General features: G+C 46.0%; 2 protein-coding genes across 2 annotated transcripts in view; one reads left to right on the top strand and one right to left on the bottom strand.

Moving 5' to 3' along the window:
• The window catches only part of CAPN2 (calpain 2), a 30,695-nt gene extending 26,269 nt beyond the window's left edge, over positions 1 to 4,426 (bottom strand). Inside the window, exons 1-2 of the mRNA XM_005511486.3 lie at positions 4,148 to 4,426; positions 3,167 to 3,236 (exon numbers count right to left, since the gene is read on the bottom strand). Of these exons, the coding sequence (XP_005511543.2) occupies positions 3,167 to 3,236; positions 4,148 to 4,384 (307 nt within the window). The 5' untranslated portion in view covers positions 4,385 to 4,426. The remainder of the gene's footprint in view (positions 1 to 3,166; positions 3,237 to 4,147) is intronic.
• A 6,287-nt stretch (positions 4,427 to 10,713) lies between these two features.
• Positions 10,714 to 19,307, top strand: part of CAPN8 (calpain 8) — a 32,033-nt gene continuing 23,439 nt past the window's right edge. The window contains exons 1-2 of the mRNA XM_065058562.1: positions 10,714 to 11,114; positions 13,655 to 13,724. Of these exons, the coding sequence (XP_064914634.1) occupies positions 10,878 to 11,114; positions 13,655 to 13,724 (307 nt within the window). The 5' untranslated portion in view covers positions 10,714 to 10,877. The remainder of the gene's footprint in view (positions 11,115 to 13,654; positions 13,725 to 19,307) is intronic.

The raw sequence follows: 19,307 nt of genomic DNA, 5'->3' as shown, positions 1-19,307 counted from the left end.
CTCTGATACTCTAAAACTAACTCCAAATACTTTGCTGTAGAAGTTTCCCCTAAAAAGTAATAAAACCAGAATAATCTAAAGCCCAAGGGACAGAACTTTGGTGTCTGGCGAACCTAACAAACTGCAACCTTATAGCAGGGACAACCTTTTCTGTGCTCACAACCAGCTATGCCTTTTATGCATTGTGGAGTTGTATAGTCCAGGCCAAAAATAATTAAACACATTTGTAGACTGCATCTGGCCCACAAACTGAAGAGTCCTGGGCTAAAAGGAACACCTGTACCACTGCTCATCAGCCGAGCTGCTCGGTCACGCATTCCCTGCCAAGCAGCCTGCTGCAGCAGCTATGGGCGCGTGTGCTTCGGATGCCTCGTGTGTCCCTGTGGTACTCCAAGATGTTCTGAAAGGCTAAGCAATAGTGATGAAATTCCACGTGGGCACAGGTCTGTTGCTCTGTGAATAAGCCTTTTGGGTGATAAATAGACTACAAAAGCTTCCTATGGAAAAAAGCAACATAAAAAGCATAAGTTTCCAAGATCACCTGATGTTTTCTAGTGCAATCTTTGTGATATCCTAAAATCACAAAATCATAGAATAGAATCATTTTGGTTGGAAGAGATCCTCAAGATCATCGAGCCCAACCATTAACCTAGCACCGGCACTAAACCATGTTCCTAAGAACCTCATCTACATGTGAGAGGACATCAGTATCGGCACACAAAGTTCAAGTAAATGGAAGCTTAAATAAACGGATCGATACAAATGCTGGTGTCAGATCACGCAGTGGCAAAAAAAATGTATTTGGACAGCACATCTGCTAGCCTCACTGTGTGAAAAAGCAGAGATTCAATACAGGCTCTTAGTAACTCAATGGCTATATAGAAAAAAGATCAATAGCATGTAATTTTTTATCAACTACTAAACTGTCAAGCAATAGCAAAATCCTGGCCATATTCATAAGAAGATAGTGGGTTGAGTCATAGCAGTAATTAGTCATAGTGAAAACAGTAATATAAACAAGAACATTAACAACCTCCTATTCAAATATTGTTTCAGGAGATGAAAGAATATAAACTATGAGTCAGTTCGTATCCTTTGGTAGTACCATATAGCCTCATGAGAACACGTAGATGGTCCAAAGACCATTAAGACAAATGCTTTCATCAATTTAAAACAAGGTTTGCCATTACCAACAGCAACACCACAACCTGAAAACTAAGTTACAAATCTTTCTTTACAGTGCTCTTGCTGCCACAACATCTGGATAGAAAAGCTGGAAGCCCGCACAAGGCAGAAAGTAACTAAGTGCCTTCAGAAATTAGCATCTAAACAAAATGCCAGTTGTTGAAATGGCATTACGATAAACTGTCATTTCACACTGAGCTGCTCCTTAGCTGAGAAATTTCATAGTTTAGAAAAAAAAAAAAAAGAAGACAGATGTCTAGCATATATGTTAAGCACTGGGACATCCTTTACGCCAAAAAAGTCGTGGTGGGGCAGACTTGGGCAGAGAACACACGAAGGAAGCTGGTGACAGGCTAAGGACTTCACCAATGACACAACAGAGCCTAATCCATGCCACAGGTGATATTTGGGTATGAGGAGAACTAAATTCACAATCTAAGTATTTTTTTCTGTCAGGGCTTTTTACACAAATTGTATCTAGTTGTTAAAGCACCAACCTGACTAACTTCTGAAAGAAAACATAAACACAAAACATGTGAAATAAGCTTCCCTATCTGTTATATTTTTGGACATGAAAACACAAATAACAGCAGCAGAATTAGAGAATAAGAAGCCACTATGTGGCTAATGTTATGCTGATGAAAAGCAAACAGAACTTCATTCCTTTGCCAATCCAAAAGCACAACACACAGCACATATGAGTCATGTCTCTCTACACCAAGAGCTTTCCTGCAATCACTCTATCAGTCTAACCTAAAACCCTCTCCCTACAGCTGCGGAATAACTGGGAGTCTCACTGCTTCAACTTCATCTTATTTCCCCTTGCATCCCTGCAGCTGCCCATCTCACCAGCCTCCACGCTGCCTTCTGGGAGGACAGGCACGGAGGCACTTGCCTAAAACCCCATCTGACAGGCAGGAGGCTTTGAGACGTGGATGGTCATGCATGTACAGCCCAGTTAACCCAATCCCTTCCCACTGTCCCCTGGAGCCTCACAGAGGCTGGCCCATCCCTCCTGAAATACCCCAGTTTTGTTTTCCTTGAGAGCTGGCAAGCAGCTGGGAATCCCTCCATATAACTTATTTTCTCTATACTGCATCTTTCCAGGTTTCAAGGGGTGACTCCTTCTCGGAGGCACTCTCTCCCACTGGGGAAAGAAACACCCCACTATACACACAACTGCCCTTCTAAGCAGACTGCTAAAGGCAGAAATTGGTCAGGCTGCTGTCAGGCATACGGATGCAGACACGAAAGAGACTGGTGCCAATCAGAAAAGCCACCAGGAAACCAGTCTGTGTCATCCCTGCTCAGTGCACACAGCAAGGCTGTGCTTGGTGGGCAAACACACATGGTCCCTTATGGGAACATCAGGACGTGCGGTTCCAGCTAAATAGACCTGGACAGGTTATATGGAAGTATGTTTTTTATGAATGTAAGGAGCAATAACCCAGACCAGCGAGAATGATATCTCAGGTTGGAAAACCACCCCTGTATGTATGATGTGTGAATGCTGGGCCCGGGTGTGTGAATGAATGGGTCAGAAAGCAGCCCACAAAATATGCATGGCAACATGACTGAAAACAGACACGAGGGTGGTGTGTTTGGAATAACAGTTATTGAAAAAACATCCTGTCTAACCTCTGAGTCCAGACCCATACATGTAAAACCTATGAATTGTCAATGGCTAATAAAGAGGGTCTCAGCCTGGCTCAGCTCTCTGCTCTGCCTGGCTCTGCGCACCTTCCTGAGCACGATCTCTGCCTCTGTGTGCATCTTTGTCTGCGTCCCAGCGTGCATCGTTCCTCATCGCTGCAGTCCCTACCTGCAGCCGAGGAAAGGCAAGAAAGATTTGATTTCATTATGAAGAGAGGTGGTAGGATGCAAAAGGATGTATTTATAGAGTGAGTTGCAGCCTAGTATAAACTGTGGTGTCCTGGGCCAGCACCTGCATGGAAAATTCAGCTTTCTGCCTTCCCCTTACCTAAGGCCCCTTGGCAGATGTCTGTGCGAGTGGCTCCACCGGCTATGAACTGTGGGCTGGAACACAGCTCCTGGGAAGGAAACAAGCCTTGCATTACATATATCCACAGGGATGGGAGGGAACAAGGCCCCACCTGCAGCAAACTTAAGCAACTGACAACAGCAGGACAAGCCCACAGAGATGGAGCAGGTCAGGGGTGAGCACAGGATACCATGCTAAGCGTGGTGAGAACGGGAGCTGGTGACCAAAGTTTGTGGGCAGCCATATCACTTCACAGTATGTGCCACAAGGTCCACTGCATTTTTAAACACGTGCACACACCATTCCACTATTACCTCCCCACCACTGACTACACCAGGGTCTTTCAGAGATGCCCAGGCACTCCAGAGTACATCTGACCCGATGGCTCCTGTGGCCAGATGGGGCTGCTTCGTTAGCCACGGGTGCAGGCTGTGCGAGGGCTCATGAAGAAAACCTCTGCATTGTGGTCAGCTCATCTCTCTGCTAAGAGAAAGAGTTATCCGAATCGACAGCTCCGAGTGCTACTCAAAGTAAGCAGTTTGACCCCACGGAGAACTCGGGCCGGAGATGTGAACAGCTTTTGTGCTGTTAGTTGTCCAGATGGAGCACCGGACCCCAGGCGACAGGACGTCCCCAGAGCTCTGGGCGGCCGCAGTCTCACAAAACGGGCGAACCGGGATTTTGCAGCCGCCTGGGGTGCTGCCCGGGGAGGCTGCGCCCGCGGGTCTGAGCCCGGGGGCGCCTGCGCCCCGACCCGGTGCCGGGCGGCGGCCGGAGAAACGCCCCTCCGGGTGGGCCGAGAAGGGAGAGCGCAAACATCACACGCACACCCCCGCAGAATTAAATCAACCCCAATTTATGAGGCGGGGGCGGGGGGGAAGAAAAGCCGAGTTAAAAAGCGCAGTGGTGCCGCGGAACGATGGAACCGGGACCCGCACCCCACCGCCGCTGTCGCCCTACCGTGGGTCTGCGCCAGACGACGCCCTGCGTCTTGTAGGAGCTGGGCCCCAGCTCTCGGTAGCCAAGGGCGGTGGGGCCGGCGGGGAACGAGGGGTCCTGGAAGAGCCGCCCCTCCTGCAGGCACTCCTGCCGCAGTGCCCCGAAGTCCTGGCCCAGGTACGGGACGGCGTGTTCGTGCCGACCGGCGCCCAGCGCCGCCGCCCGCTCCTTCGCCACCGCCGCCGCCATCCCCGCCATCGCCCCGCTGCTGCCGCCGCCCCGCCCCGGCCCCGCCCGACATCCTCCCCCCACGGTGTCACGGATGCAGCCAGCGCTCAGCCCGGCGACAGCCCACGGTTTGCTCCAGTCCCTCTGCACCGCGAGTCACCCGCACCCTCTCCGCGTCACGGATGAAGATTCCCCCTCCCCCAAAGCGTCCACCTCTGTTCGCCGTGGACCCACAGGGAAGCACGTCTCGCTCGCAGCTGGGCACCTCATGGGCTCTGCATCTGTGCCAGTCCTAGCTCCCATATTGCCACATGTATTCATCAATTAAAAAAAAATAAAAAAATCAGTATTTCCTGCCTAAACACCAGAATTCATGGAATAGAATCATAGAATCCTTTTGGATGGAAGAGACTCTCGAGATCACCGAGTCCAACCATAACCTAACTACCACTAAACCCCATGCCTAAGAACCTCCATGTCCAAATCTGTAAACTTAGAAAAAAAAGTCCAAGGGAAAATACTATTATGGCTCGAAGATGAATATGTACCCTGTGTTGTCATCCCGTTACAATTTTGAATGTTGCATGCAACAGAAATAATTTACATCTTGATTTGCTCGTGGTAACCAAAGCACATATTGCTGTCACCGCTGGTGGGAATCCATCCGCAACCACCTTGTGCAGCTCAAACCGCACACAAGAAGTTTCCCCCCAAACACGCACCCCCACCATGCAGTGCAGGAAAGGAGTGTCTCTGTTGTGGCAGTGTGCTGCTGCTGAGGATGGCTGAAACACTGCTGCTGGCATCCGCCTAGTACGGCATCCCTCCAAGGGAGAATTCAAACCATTTGTTTCATATTTTAGGTCTGACTCAGAACGTGCTGGGCGCCAGGCAGCATTCCTGGGGCGGTGGTGCAGAGACTGATAGCCCATAGTGCTGCACCCGCTGCCTGCGCTGGCTGTCCCACTGCCTCGGGAGGAGAGGCACCTCCTTTTGTGGGTCATAAATCAAGCCCTGGATGCACTAAACAGTTGTTTGGAGCCATCCTATCCAACTACAATGAACATTACTGTTTGAAAAATGTCTGAAGAACCAGAAAATACACAACTGTGCTGTTTGCTGAGATGTTGTGGGACGTTTTCCTTGAAAATTACAAATCAGAGGTTTTTCTTCATTGCTGCTATATGGTGCCTCAGTGTGCCAGGAAACACTGTCCATTAGTTTAGTGATTTTGGACTTAAATCACTTATGATTCTTCTGCTTATACTCAACACAGGTCCTACGTACACAACTATGTGGGAAACAAGGTAAGCACTGCCCATTCAATTCACAGTATAGAAAAGGAGGCCCCCAAAATCTTCTTGAAGTTAGATATGAGGTTGTTACGAGCCACATCAGCCAGCCATATCTGCGTAGATCATGGCCATGCAAGGGAGCAGTCCTGATGCTGCCTGTGAGGTTGTCCAAACCTGACCAGGTACAGACCAACCTCACTCTGCTTTGAAGGTGTTGGTTCTTCCTTGCAGGTCAGAGGGCATTATTCTCTTAGTGAAGAGAATAATGGTATTTTTAGCTGAATATTCAGGCACGTGGGAAATCAGTCGCACATGGAGAACTGGAAGCGGATCAAGTAATGTTCCGTGCCATAAGTGCTCTCTAAACAGAAACGGTACATGCTGTGTGCACTCAATTACTGGCAAGCCATTAGCAAAGGTCTCCAGCAAGGCTGTCCTGAAACTCCAGCAGGACACAGTGTGACACCGGAGGATGATTTTTCTGGGCTGTTTCAATTAATTAAGAACTGCTGAATTATTTCACAGGCAAGGCGGCCGTAGGCTGAAACAGGAGACTAAGAGACAGCGGCACCTCACCACCTGAGAGCGCAACTCTCAGTTAACCATGTTGTATCCTAACATGACAGATCCAGGAACTCTAGAACTGCTCAAAAGGCGTTTGTTTGGCTCCACACAGTGGTTCAAATCTGTACAGCTGCCACAGATCAGACTTCTCTGATTTTTCAATAGTCCTGGTAAAAGGAAAGCAGTGTTAGTTTAAAGCAGTGGTTTTCATTGGCCCACAAAGCCAGTTTTGCTTCATGAACTCCTCTAGCCACTTTCCAGCAGGTGCAGAAATTCTAAGCTGGGTTGAAGCTTGTCATATAATCACTTTGCTTTTCTTAGTCATCTCCCCTGCGTCCCATAGACGATATTCACAGACCACTCCAGGGTCTGCTGGCAGCGCACCAACAGCCTCTGCTTGGAAAACGATCAAGAAGATCAAGTGTGTACAAGCACATTATGCGGCTGTGCTGTGCAGTCAGTCTCACCAGAGTTTTCTTAGAGTCTTTGCAGTGGGATGGGGATTGAGATAGAGCCAAAGCAGAAGAGCAAGAAGGGAGCAAAGCCAAAAGGAAATTGAGCCAGCAAGGATTCAGGTAGGTGGCGTAAGAGGTACCTTGGGCAATGCAGAGAACAGGTATATTTGCCACCACGGCTTGTTAGACTGGTCCCAAACATGTAGGGCCTGTACTGTCTCAGGTGGTTTGACGACAGACAAGGACATGTTGGTGTAATACAGAATTTCTCCTAATATATGGGAAGTTTGCTGTACCAGCAGCCATCTAAACAGCCTACCCACAAAGACCTCTGCGGCCAGGTAAACTGACAAGTCAGCCACTTCTAGCCCAGCAGCAGGTGTGGATACGAGTCAAGAGTTAGAGGGAAGGAATTTATTTAGACCACTACATGAGCACATCCCTTGATCGTCTACATACTCCCACAATACGCCCATTTTCTTTAAAGGAAGGGGTGACGTCCATTTGACTGTGAGACCAGTGTAATGCTCCTAGGTAAAATAGCAGCCCCAAGAACAGTTACCCACTTGTCTTCCCCTAAAACTAGGCAACTTTAGAAATAAATTCAACGTTTTCATAAGCTCTCTGCACACTTGTAGGTCTTCAAAAAAGTCACTAACTCTCACATTTTGTGAGTAAAGTGGTTTCAGCTGTTGCTGCAGCAGCTCATGCTGGTTGCTGATAAGGAGCATCCGGCTGCCAGTCACAGCCTGGAGTCCCAGGCAGGATGGGCTTCTTCCCTATGCCCACGCTCAGCAGCTGTGAGTGGCTCAGTGATGCTCTGTCTCATCGCATCCCTCCCCTCTCTTGCTCATCTGCCCTCCACTATACACAGATATGGGGGAACTGTGGGGAGCAAATGGCCAGCCACTCAGGAAGGAGGAGATGGGTCAACACACCTGCTGGGCTCCTGCTCTCATCCCCAGGAGCTGCCCTGTCCCCACCAGTATGAAGATGGCTTCCCAGAGAAGGAGGGTTGCAACAGCAGTGATGTTTCACAACAAAGGGAATTGCTTTCCCCTCTGGAGCTGGGATTTGGAGAGGGACTGAGCTTTCCCCATCAGTGCAAGACTGGCTGCAGCCCCAGCCAACATGGTGAGAGGTGGCAGCAAGACCTGGGTCATCTTGCAAAATGTACCCATTCCAGCCCCTCCTGGTGCTGAAACGTCACCCCGGATCGGCCTGGATGTGTCGCGGGGCTTCACACCTGGGGTTGCAGGCATTACTGCTGCAGCACATCATCTTCTTCCTCTTCAAGCGCCAACAATTTTCTGGCTTTTACAGAAAAATGAACAGGATCATGGCTAATTTCAGATGCATTTCCCCACAGGGAACCCACTAGGCTGCAGCTTGTAGAAAATACTCAGGTAAAATATCACAACCTCTAAAAGAATAATCTTGTAGACAAACACTTAGGACCTTTCATAGCCTGCACTAGTCTGCCTATTAATAGTCGCTCCATTTTCACAGTAACAGAGTGGGTAGGAGCTCATACATCTTGAACAGAAGAAGGCAAGCTCTCTAAATCAAGCTAATCCCTTTTCACGCTGTAGGGTCTACAATACAACTAAGCAGCTTTAATTCTCATTAGCAAAGCGCTGCAGTACAGGAGAGCCATTTCATTTCCCTCTAATGCACTACAGCAAAAATGTGTCTAGCACTGTTAGATAATTGGCAGTTATTTTCTTCTTAAGATTTCCACAGATACAGAACAGTTTTGATTTTATGGAATTTGCAGATTCTTCTTTGAAACCAAGATGATGCTTTTTCCTGTTTTATCCTGTTCTTTCTGCTGGCTTCTCTCACCCTCTCGCTATCAAGAAGAAAGGGGAAGAGGTGAAGTAAAGCAGGGAGAAAGCAGGGAGAGCCACACAAAAATAACTGTTGTTGCTGTAGACATCTATACAGTTATCATATTTTCCTTTTATATATATCCTCTAGATGGTGCTTGTGTAGTGCTTTCTACACAAAATAAATAATTCTGCCCCTAATCAAGCTTGGAAATGGATTTGAAGTGCTGTTCCACAGGTCACTAGGAGCAGAGATTTGTGGTGGACACACTGGGTAGTTACCTGGTCTAAGCCTCCATTAGAGAAAATGGTTGTGCTCAGCCTCTTCCCAAATGTGAGATACAGGACAGAAAAAAATCATATAGCATGTTTTACTGGAATAATAATATAATAATCACATGCTGGTACCGCACAAGGGTTCACCCCTTCTGTGCACACTCATGGCCAGTGGTAAATGGAGTTACGGAGCGCAGAGCATATCAAGTATATGTTCAAAAAAAGTACATGTGAAACAAAAGACTCCTGATGAAAATGGTATTTCCAAAATGTTGGAGCACCGTGACTTTCCATAAACAAGTTTGCCAAAGCTTACAGCAAGCAAGCAAAATGGGTGTGCCTCTGGGCCATAGGGACAGAGCAAATTTCAGTGTAAGAGGCTGGTGCAGAGAGCAAAAGAAACCAGTATTCTGTCTCACGAGCAGAGAAAGTGGGTATCTCTGAATGAGTCTATTTGTCGGGAAAAATAAATCCATCCCGGAAAGAAAAAACTCTCCCCTCAACCCTTTACACTCTCTGTTCTGCTTAAGTACACAGATGCACCTAGAAGTGCTGAAATGTAAGAGAGACAAAATTCTGGCCATCCTTGTCCTTTGCTCAATTTTAACAGTAGCAATTTAATTTTTAGATAACCGTTATAGCAATTTCCACAGCCCAGCCTTCTCTACCTGTGCTCACCTGGAACTGAACAACTCAATTTGTTTCCTCTTTTGCATTCATGCTCTTCAAATATTTGCAGACAAGCAACCTGGCTAGTCTCTGTTTGGACTCCTTATCTCAACGGGTTTCAGTCCTTAAAAATTTTCTCTTCCCCACACCTTCTGTCTAAACCTACCAAGCATACTCTCTGGCAAACAAAGTTGTTATTTACCCAGCTCTTAGCTGGACACGCAGTGGGCTTTCCTGGGAAAACCTGGCCATTAAATAGGAAGACAGCAGAGAGCAGCTGTGCTCCATGGAAAATTACTCCTGCTTCAGTTCTTGAACCTACAGAAGTTTGCAGCCACCTTGCCAGGGAGTTGTATACCCTTGTGTCAGTACAAAAGGGGGTTGCTGGGGTAGAAACTTGGAACTTTTCTACTACAAGAACAGGAACCACTGTTTTTAAGGTCCAAAAAGCCTTCTGCACCCAAGCCTTGCTCTTTTTTTTTCGCTTGTAAACATTTTATATGCAGGAAGCACCACCAAAAGATGGTAAATATGATGGCTAGCTTCTCACTAGGTAAGATCCTGTTTTTATAGATGGGGAAGGTACAGTGACTTTTGCCCAAGGTCACACTGGAGATGGGAAGCAGGGGTTACCAGCTTGCCTCCTATCTGGTGTCATCATTTTCAAGTTTTGGCCCAGGTCATGCTCTTTGGTTGTAGCCTTGCCCTCTGCAGGTCATGTGGCCCAGTAGCCACCTCTCAATCTGTCAGATTCATGCCTCTTATTGCTAATAAATTAACTCATAAAATAAATCATACTGCTTTGAGAGTACCAAAGAGGTTTGGTTTTGTTTTGTTTATAAAAAGATCACTTAAGCCAGAAGCAGGTTCAACTTCTCAGCTTTTCCTGACTTTAAAACTCAATGACACCTCCATAGCCATGTAAGCTGTAGCAATAGATACCCAGCTCCTGTTTTTGTGGCTGGGCAACCCTCCAACAGCATAAAGCCCTGTCTCAGAAGAAAAGAAAGGAGTTTTAAACTATCTTCTGAGTTTTTTTAAGCGATGGTCCTCAAGCCTGACTTTCAGCACACTGAACACACACAATTACTTTCCATGTGTAAACAGGCGTGTCTGCAAAAACACTGGCTCCCCTTGGTCCTCATTAAAAGTGTATTTTAAAAAGAGGCAGCAAAAAAGCAAATAATGTGGGAGTAGGAAGAGGCAGTGCCCACAGTCCCAGCCCCACCGGCTGTGGCCCCCACCAGCTCCCTGCCCCCTCTCTTGGGTGCATCTTGGGTACATATTTGCACTTGTGGTGCCTCCTCCCTCCAGGGCTGTTGGAGACCTTAGGGCAGCCCTGGCTCCACCTGAACTTCCTACCTGCCTGTATTCACCTCCGCTTGCCCAGGAGGCACAGACAGAGCCTTGTGGCACTCCGGGAGGGTGGGCAGGCATGTCCAGGGCTGCGGCGAGGCTGTGCCAAGAGCGAGCGGCCGCGGACGGGCTTGGATCCAACAGGAATGCCATCAAGTATTTGAAGCAGGACTATGAAACCCTGAAGCAGCAGTGCCTGCGGGCTGGTGCCCTCTTCAAGGATGAGGAGTTCCCAGCCTGTCCTTCTGCCCTGGGCTACCAGGACCTGGGACCATACTCCTTCAAAACCCAGGGGGTAGTCTGGAAGCGCCCCACGGTAAGAGTGCCTTTAACTGCCTGTTTTACTGGGTCCAGATCTAATCAAAGCCCACCTGCACATCCGTGCTAAAGCAGTGGTGAGCCTGAATATCCACTATTACTGTATGTTTTGTATTTTTCTTTAGTCTTGCTTTACCTCCATGGTTAGCAGAAGCAAGGTTGAAAAGGAGGTGGGGAAAAAAAAATCAACACCTTCTAACCTTCTAATCCCCTGCAAAGCAAGGAATCCTATAACTGCTTCATGGGAACCTGCTTCCTACCTCTCTGTCCCACCTCCATGGAGTTGTAAGTCCAGGGTACAATCCAGAGATGGATGCAAAAGCCACGCATGTATCCAGACAGACTGTAGAGCACCCCAGGAGTGATCAACCACCAGTCGTAATGGTGCCCACACCAGGGTCTTGCCACTGTACACTCTAAGAAATCAGGCAAATACCTAAATAAAATCCTCTGCCTCACTTCAAGCTACATATAGCAGTTAAAGAGCAACTACCTGGGACCATTATCACCTGAAAGCATGTATCCTATAAATGGCCTTTCATTTTAAAAAAGTAATTTTCATCAGGAAAGATTAGGTGCCTATTTTTTTAAGCCACAAAATCAGGGCTTCAGTGATTTTTCTGCACTTTCATTTCTCAGTCATTTGTTTCTGTCCCTGCTTTGCTCCTCCTTTGTCATTTTGCCCCTCCTTGCAACATCAAGAAAAACTGAAAAATGGAAAGAAGGAAAAACTTCTGAACGACTTACCTTCCTCTGATGGGGGCAAGGGGAACAAGACAAAATTTCAAGGCTCTGATTTTGATTATTTTTTTTCACTTGAAAAGTGAGAAGAAACTTGCAGGTTTAATAGCTTCAAGTTTCTACCCTGGCAAACCCATTTGTCCACCAGCACCTCTCTCTGTCACCTGGATGTTTCAGCAAGAAGTACTGTGGATGCGTCCCTCGGCTTTGCCTACCCTGGGAGAAGATCAGCCTTTAAAAACTCATTAAATTAGACTTGGGCTCCTTGTGCAAGAGCAACAGGGTACCAGGACCCACTGGCTTGTCCCTGTGCATGGGGCAGAGCCCAACCCCTGCTGCAAGGTGACACAAACCCTCTGTTTTGCTCTCCTGTGGAGGGACCTGGATCTGACCTATTTTTCTGCATCACAAATGACTCCTGTCAGAGGTTACAGCCCTGCTCATTTCTTGGACTTTTTGAGTTGGTCAGCAGGTTTCCATCTGCAAACTGTGCCCATGATTGCAAGCTGATGGGGTCACTGTTCACTGTTCTGCCTGCAGCCAAAACAGGCAGCAGGACCCAGTGGGAAACCTAGAGGAGACCTGCTGGAGAAGTACCCCCTGCAAAATAAATATCCACTGCTAAGGTCATCCCCCCCAGGCCGTGACTGCTGGTTTGCAGACAGTGGGTGTTAGACATTCTGCCATCACGGAATTATCTTCCAATTTGAACAGTGGGTTTATAGAAAGAAAGAAGGTGGAAATGCAGTTATGTGAAAGAGCGAAAGGTGTATGTGGCACTTGGCAGTGGCTCAGAAAGGACAGGTGTCTTGGTGAGTAATGAGTCATACGCAGCTGACTGACACCAGGTGCACCCTTTTGGAGAGAGGAGAGAAAAACCAACACAAAACCTCTTCTGTTTAGGTAGGTAACCTACTCCTGACTCCTACCCACTGAGACAGCTGTGAAGCTGGATAACCACAGAAACAAAAAGGATGTAGCTGAGATCACACCTGTTGTGAGAGAAGGTTCACAAACTGGTTCATCATCACACACACAGGAAGTCCTGGGTTGTTCCTGTCTCCATGGGATGCTCAAAGCTGACAACTGCTGCTCTCTGGGAGAGCCGGTAACTGCTCAAGGCTTCCTCAACCATGCTTGCCAAGTCAGGCTTCCTATAAACTGCCCCTTGCTGCCACCCAGAAGCTCATGGAAAATGCTTGGGAGAAAAGGATGGCTTTTGTCTCTAGAGAGACTATTAATTTCCCAATATAGGGCATGAATTGTTGGAAGGCTGGGAGTTGGGATAGGAGGGACAGTCATTGCCATAACCTACTTGGCTGGCCCCAAAGGCTCAGGAAGAAAGTTGAGAGTCACTAGTAAAAGCATTTGTATGAATGGCCTCCCAGGAAGTGGAGTCGAGGTGGGGGAACATCCTCCACACTGGTGGCAGTGGAAACTCAGTACAGCTCCAGTGCCAGAGCCAGCAGTGATGGTCACAAACTCATCTGCACTGCCTGAGCCTAAACCACAGCAAGATAACATAAAATGTAAATGCTGAGGTTGAATTTTCACCTCTCTCCCCACAGTAGAAAAAATTCTGACTAAGGGCTTTAGGATTTGCCTCAAAAACCCCTACAGCCTCATCAATTGAATAAGGCAACATTTTTCTAACACCATGTTAATCAGAGAGAAGGCAAAGAATATAATTTTTTTTAAATGTTGAAAGTGTTTAATATTTTTTGAGCATTGAAACAAGAAATGGGAACTTTTCAGAACAGAAAGGGTAACGCATACTTTGAAAATGTGTCTTTTCAGGAGTTATGTGCCAACCCTCAGTTTATAATTGGAGGAGCTACTCGAACAGATGTCTGCCAAGGAGAGCTGGGTATGTACAGTGCTTCTGAATTTTGTTTTAGAAGAAAAAAATGAAGCTTCATTTAAAAATTCCTCATACACAGACGATTTTTTGGCTGTCTCCCAGACATAGTAGGAGAGAGGCAGGTGACACCCAAGAAGGGGACTCGTGGACCAGCATTGCTGCCTGAGACAGGGTATACAAGGGCTTGTAACAGCTATGTCAAATCAAACTGCCTCCTAGAGGTAGGAAGCTAATTATCCCTTTGTGGAGCAGAAGGCTGACTTGCTTTTCACTGCTTGAAACGAGAGTTGGACACCAACCTAATAATGCAAGCACTTGCTCTGATGCAAGGCTTCACAACCATCCCAGCAAGAGCGGCTCCAAAGACTCAGGGGACAGGGGACAGCAGGGAGGTTTCGTCTGGTAGCCTGGTCATTAAGGATTTTTATTTGGGAGGTAGAGCAAGTTCCAGCCTCAGTTTCACACCAAACAAATACACGACAACCAAAGAGCAGAGGAGGAACTGGTTCAGTACAGGGGCTGGGGCTGTGAAATGCCATATCATGCCAATCAGGATGTCCCATGCAGGCATGAGTCAGAAATAAAGACATCGTAAAAAACTAACAAAGCACATAAACTTCATAATACCACCCACAACAAGCAAATAGTCCTGAGCCCTTCATGCTCCTCCTGCTTGCACAGTGTTTGGTGTAGAGCTGTGAGCAGGGACAGGAGCGCCCAGGCACCAGCAACGTGCTGCAAACACAGCCAAAAAATGCAGAGCTGCTCAGCCTCTCGAACTGGGGCCTGATGCTGATGAGATGTATCTCAGACAGCACTCATCCTCTCCAGGACATCCATAATAGAAAAACTTTCTTGCCCTTTTTTCTCCAATATTTGCTGCTGTCTAAGCCGAGCTCCTATGTGAGTGGACAGAAGGGAGCTGCAAGGGGCCTTTATTCCCCCTTCGAATAGCTGCTGCAGGAGACGTGTTCCCTGCCTGCCTTGTGGATAAGATCCAGCTCCAGAAGACAGCAGCAGAAACCTCTCCTGACTACACATAGCCGTGAGAAGGTTGAAACTCTAGTAATGAGAATTTGATAGATTAGACACAGAGAAATCAGCCTTTCTCCCTCCTGCACTGCTTACCACAGTACTCCTGACCTTCCTGGTCTTCTAGCCCATCCATTGTGCAAATGAGATTCAAACAATTTCTGAAAGTCATTGGCAATAAATAATACCAATGCTGGTCCTGTAAACACAGCACCATTAAAGCAATTGCTAAAAAATTCCCTGGTGTGTGGGCCTGTGCTCCAAATGCTAAAAATAAGATGGCCAATCATATACTTGCTCCAGGATATTTATCCAGTGGATGCTGGAACAGAGTATGGGGAAATCACTTACTGTATTTTAGGAGAATGTTTCAGATAAGCAATAAAAGCAACATTTCTTGTCACCTCCAATTTGGGAAGTTTCTATAGCAGCATAAAAAAAAAATAAAGATTGTATGCCTGAAGTGAAACCTCATTTTCCTTGACAGTTTACAAGCTAAAGAACTGAAGATTATTACCTGCTCTTAAACTAGAAGAGGCCAATGCATTATTTGTGTTAAGTCTAGAAACTGAATGCAAATACCCTGAGCCCTTCTTTATTTCTGTCACCTCCTGAGTGTCTCTGGGGACTCCCAGTCTTTTGTCCTAAATGGGCTTTCACTAGGGAGGGTTGCCAAAATCCATCAAATAGTGGTAGCAAATGAACTGGACCCAAAAACCTCCTGTGTATCTGAGGATGGTGCCTGGCTCTGGGCTTTCCCAAGCCAGCCTTTGGTGGGCAGTACCCCAAGTGCTAGTCCTGAAAGCTACCCCTCAACCTAGAAAAAAAGCCCCAAAATCTGACTCTGCTTTTGCTAGAAGCTTCATTTTCTCTCTGTCTAAAATAAAAATCAATTAAAAAAAAAAAAAAAAAGGAAAAAAAAAAAGGAAGAGAAAAAATAATCAAAGAGAATCAAATTTGTTCCTGCAAGGCTGCTTACAATCGCTTCTATACACACTGACCCTTCATGAAAACAAATGAGAATATAGACAGGGGACTTCCCTTCTGTCATTCAGGTATTTGCTTTACATCTCTGAGGCATACTATACTTTTTCGGTGTTTGATCCAATACCTTGAATATCAAAGTCCTTGTTACTAAAGCCCTCATGTAAAACACTTCTACTGAAACAGATCCTGAGTACATATTTACATAAGCCATGTATGTGACCTGTTAACAAGTCCTTTAGGGAAATAGAGCCTATTTTTAATAATCTGCTCTGACATGTTTCTTTTCTTTTAAAAATAACACTGCAGGTCTGGGTTTATATGAACAAAAGGAACAAGAAAACCCAGAGTTAGTCTCACTCCATTTAACTTATTTCTTTGACAACAGCATAAGCTAGATGAATATCAGCTTGGGAAGTTTGATGGGAACTTGAAAGACTTGAAATATTTTAAATGTTCTTTGAACCATATCTTTTTGATAGCCTAGTAACAACTTGAAATGCAGTCAGAGAGCCTTAGCTATTAAAGGTGACTTTAATGAAGTTTTCTTGCAGCTATCTGAATGTTAACCGCAGAATTGTTTGCAGAAGCTCTTAAGCAGCAAGTGGCATAAATTTAATTTAAATAATATGAAACACACTCAAACCCTCTCAGTTTAATATTAGCTTTCCAGAGCCACACCATCTATATTCATGGGGCACTTTTTGTTATGAAGGCTCAGAGGGAGCTCCAGGCACTGCAGCTCCCTTGGCCTAGGCTGTCAGCTGGAGAAGTTCCCTGAAGCCAGTGCAGATGCACCAGTTCACACCAGCTGAAGAGTCCACCCCATGTGGACTTTGTACGTGTCTTGTCTTCTGGGCAGCTTTGAGGAAGTTATGGGCAGGTTGGAGAACAAACCAAAGCCTGACAGCTCTGAGATGGATCTGATACCTGTTGAAGGAACCTTTGGAGCTCCTGTAGGCAGGAGAGAATACTATTAACTTATTTTGCTATAGATATTAATACATGGTTTTTCTGATGTTCAGTCCCACGGGGTGTTTGAGATCCTTGTTCTAAAAGATAGATCTCTTAGATCTCAAAAAATACATTAGCTGACAAGTCTGAGATTCCAAAGAGAAGAAAGCTTGTTCCTTTGCTGAGTGCTCCTCTGAGTTTCTGTACAGAGCTGCAGAGCTTAATTCATTTCCACAGAAAACTTTAGGAAGCCTTCTTTAGAAATCTCAAAGCAGGAAGTCTGCACTGCCAGAAATTATGAAGCTAGCAGGTCAATGCTTCCTTGATGTCTAGTAAAATGCCCCAGGTCCTATGAGCTCTGAAAAAGGCTTCCAGCAGAGACTAAAGCTGAAAGTCAAATCTGCTTGACAAACCAGGAGACAAGAGCCAGAGCATTGTCTTGAGATCCCTTCTGAACACCAGGCATTGCTGGAACAGCAACAAGCCAAAGTACAGTCAGCACAGAAATGCCTCTGAACTGTCCAGACAGATCTTGGAACCGGACACGTGGATTTTTGGCTTGAAGTCACCATCAGCAGGTCAATGAAGAGTTTGGGTGCTTTGTGTCTAGACACTTTGATGGTAGCTAAACAGAAACTGAGCACTGCTCTGTAACAACTGAAACTAATCAAATTTCTCATTTATTTTATGGCCTCGGCGAGTGCAGCACGCTTGGGTAAACATCATCAATACAGAGGAGTCACTCAGCTCCCAGGTCACCAAAGACTCAGTATTCTCTGCCACAGTTCGATTATCTCCATAAACCAGGAGGCACCTGCATGGCACTAAGAGCATGAGCCATCTCAGTACATCTGTGAGCAGCGAGTGATTTTATTTCAAGCACAGTAACAGTCAAAGTAATTCTCCAAGATCATGTATAGATAAATACATACAAACAGACACACACAGAGCTAGGCACAGCTAGGTTTCATGTTTACCATTTCTACCACAAACTCAGGGTCAGAATTGTTTATTTCAAATTAAAAAACAAACACACAAAAACCACTCAAACCAAACAAACCCCAAGACCATGACTGAAAAGTAATTGGACTTTACCAACATTACAAATTACTTCAGATCCAGGAATCATGCTGGCTTCTTTTTAGCACATTCAGCAGCAGCAGTAAACACTGTATTTGGCACTTGTCTGAAACTTTTGTTCATGAAATATGAAGCTGAGCAGAAAGCAGTCTATGTGCCCATAGGTGATTTAGCCTTGCAGGGCCAATGCTGAGAAGACTATTTATTTATTTTTATAAGTCAAAAGGCTGCAACTTGAAATACACATAGTGAGCAGAAAACTTGTTTTTGTTTTTGTTTTTTGTCATTTTTCTGACTATTATTGTGTTGGGAATGCATTCTTATTAAATATTTAATTAATTGGCCAATCAGCCTCATTTTCTCTACGAATTCATTTTTAGGAAGAGAATCGAACAATTTCCTCACAGTTTGAAAGATTACATATAACCTGCAGCTGAATGAGGACAAGTTTTAGTGGTCCTATACAAGATACATTTCTAAGGAGCTTGTGCTGTCACACTGCATTGTAGGCACAACCACTAACAAAACTCTGAAATTTGATACCGGGAAAATGATGTTGGACTATGAAAAAAGGAACATGTACTATCAACTTCTACTTTTTTAGAATTAGTAATATATTATTCAGTAGGGCTGAGAAACCTTATTAATAGGCCAGGATCCCATTGTGGTGTACAAGAAGATAAGGGGCAACCTGTGCTCTATCCTGGAAGCTCCTTGGTATGGACAGATTCCTACATCCTCTATAACTTGTCTTAGAATCACAGAATGCCCTGAGTTGGAAGTGACCCACAAGGATCATCATGTCCCACTCCTTTCCCTGCATATGACAACCCCACAGTTCACACCATGTGTCTGAGGGTGTTGTCCAGTCTCTTCTTGAACACTGTCAGGCTTGGGGCTGTGACACCTCCCTGGGGAGCCTGTTCCAGTGCTCCAGCACCCTCTGGGTGAAGAGCCTTTTCCTAATGTCCAACCTAAACCTCCTGCCATACCCTCAGATCCCATCAGACCCAGAGAGAAGAGCTCAGTGCCTGCCCCTCCTCCTCCCCTTGTGAGGAAGCTGTAGCTGCCATGAGGTCCCCCCTCAGTCTCCTCCAGGCTAAACTGCTCCTCATACGGCTTCCCCTACAAAACCCTCACCAACTTCGTGGCCTTCTGCTGAGAGGTCTTAAAACCATTATCACAGGAGCCGGAATGTAGCTTGTCCCTTTTATACAAAGATGACCCCAAACCATCTGCATCTAGGCACCTCACATGAGCCTTCCTTTTTATCAAGTTACTGCACAGCAGCCAATTCTCAGCTGCTTCCTTTTGGAGGGCACATTTAATATTTGTTCAGCAACAAGCTTAGACAAAGATATTAGGCTCCCAAGTAAGGTCTAGAGACAGGACTCTGCATTGCCTAAGGCAGGCACAGCTACTTTTTAAGGCCAAGTTCACCACTGTGATTCTCCAATACAATTCTTTCCAGACATGCTTTACGCAGAGTTGCCCCTGATGCTTCCCCGAGAGGTTAGATTGCACAGTATGTTTGCGAGA

Source organism: Columba livia, chromosome 3 (genome assembly GCF_036013475.1).
Source record: "Columba livia isolate bColLiv1 breed racing homer chromosome 3, bColLiv1.pat.W.v2, whole genome shotgun sequence".
Taxonomy (NCBI): Eukaryota; Metazoa; Chordata; class Aves; order Columbiformes; family Columbidae; genus Columba; species Columba livia.
Note: the sequence above shows the minus strand (reverse complement) of the source record. Positions and strands in the feature narration are given on the sequence as shown.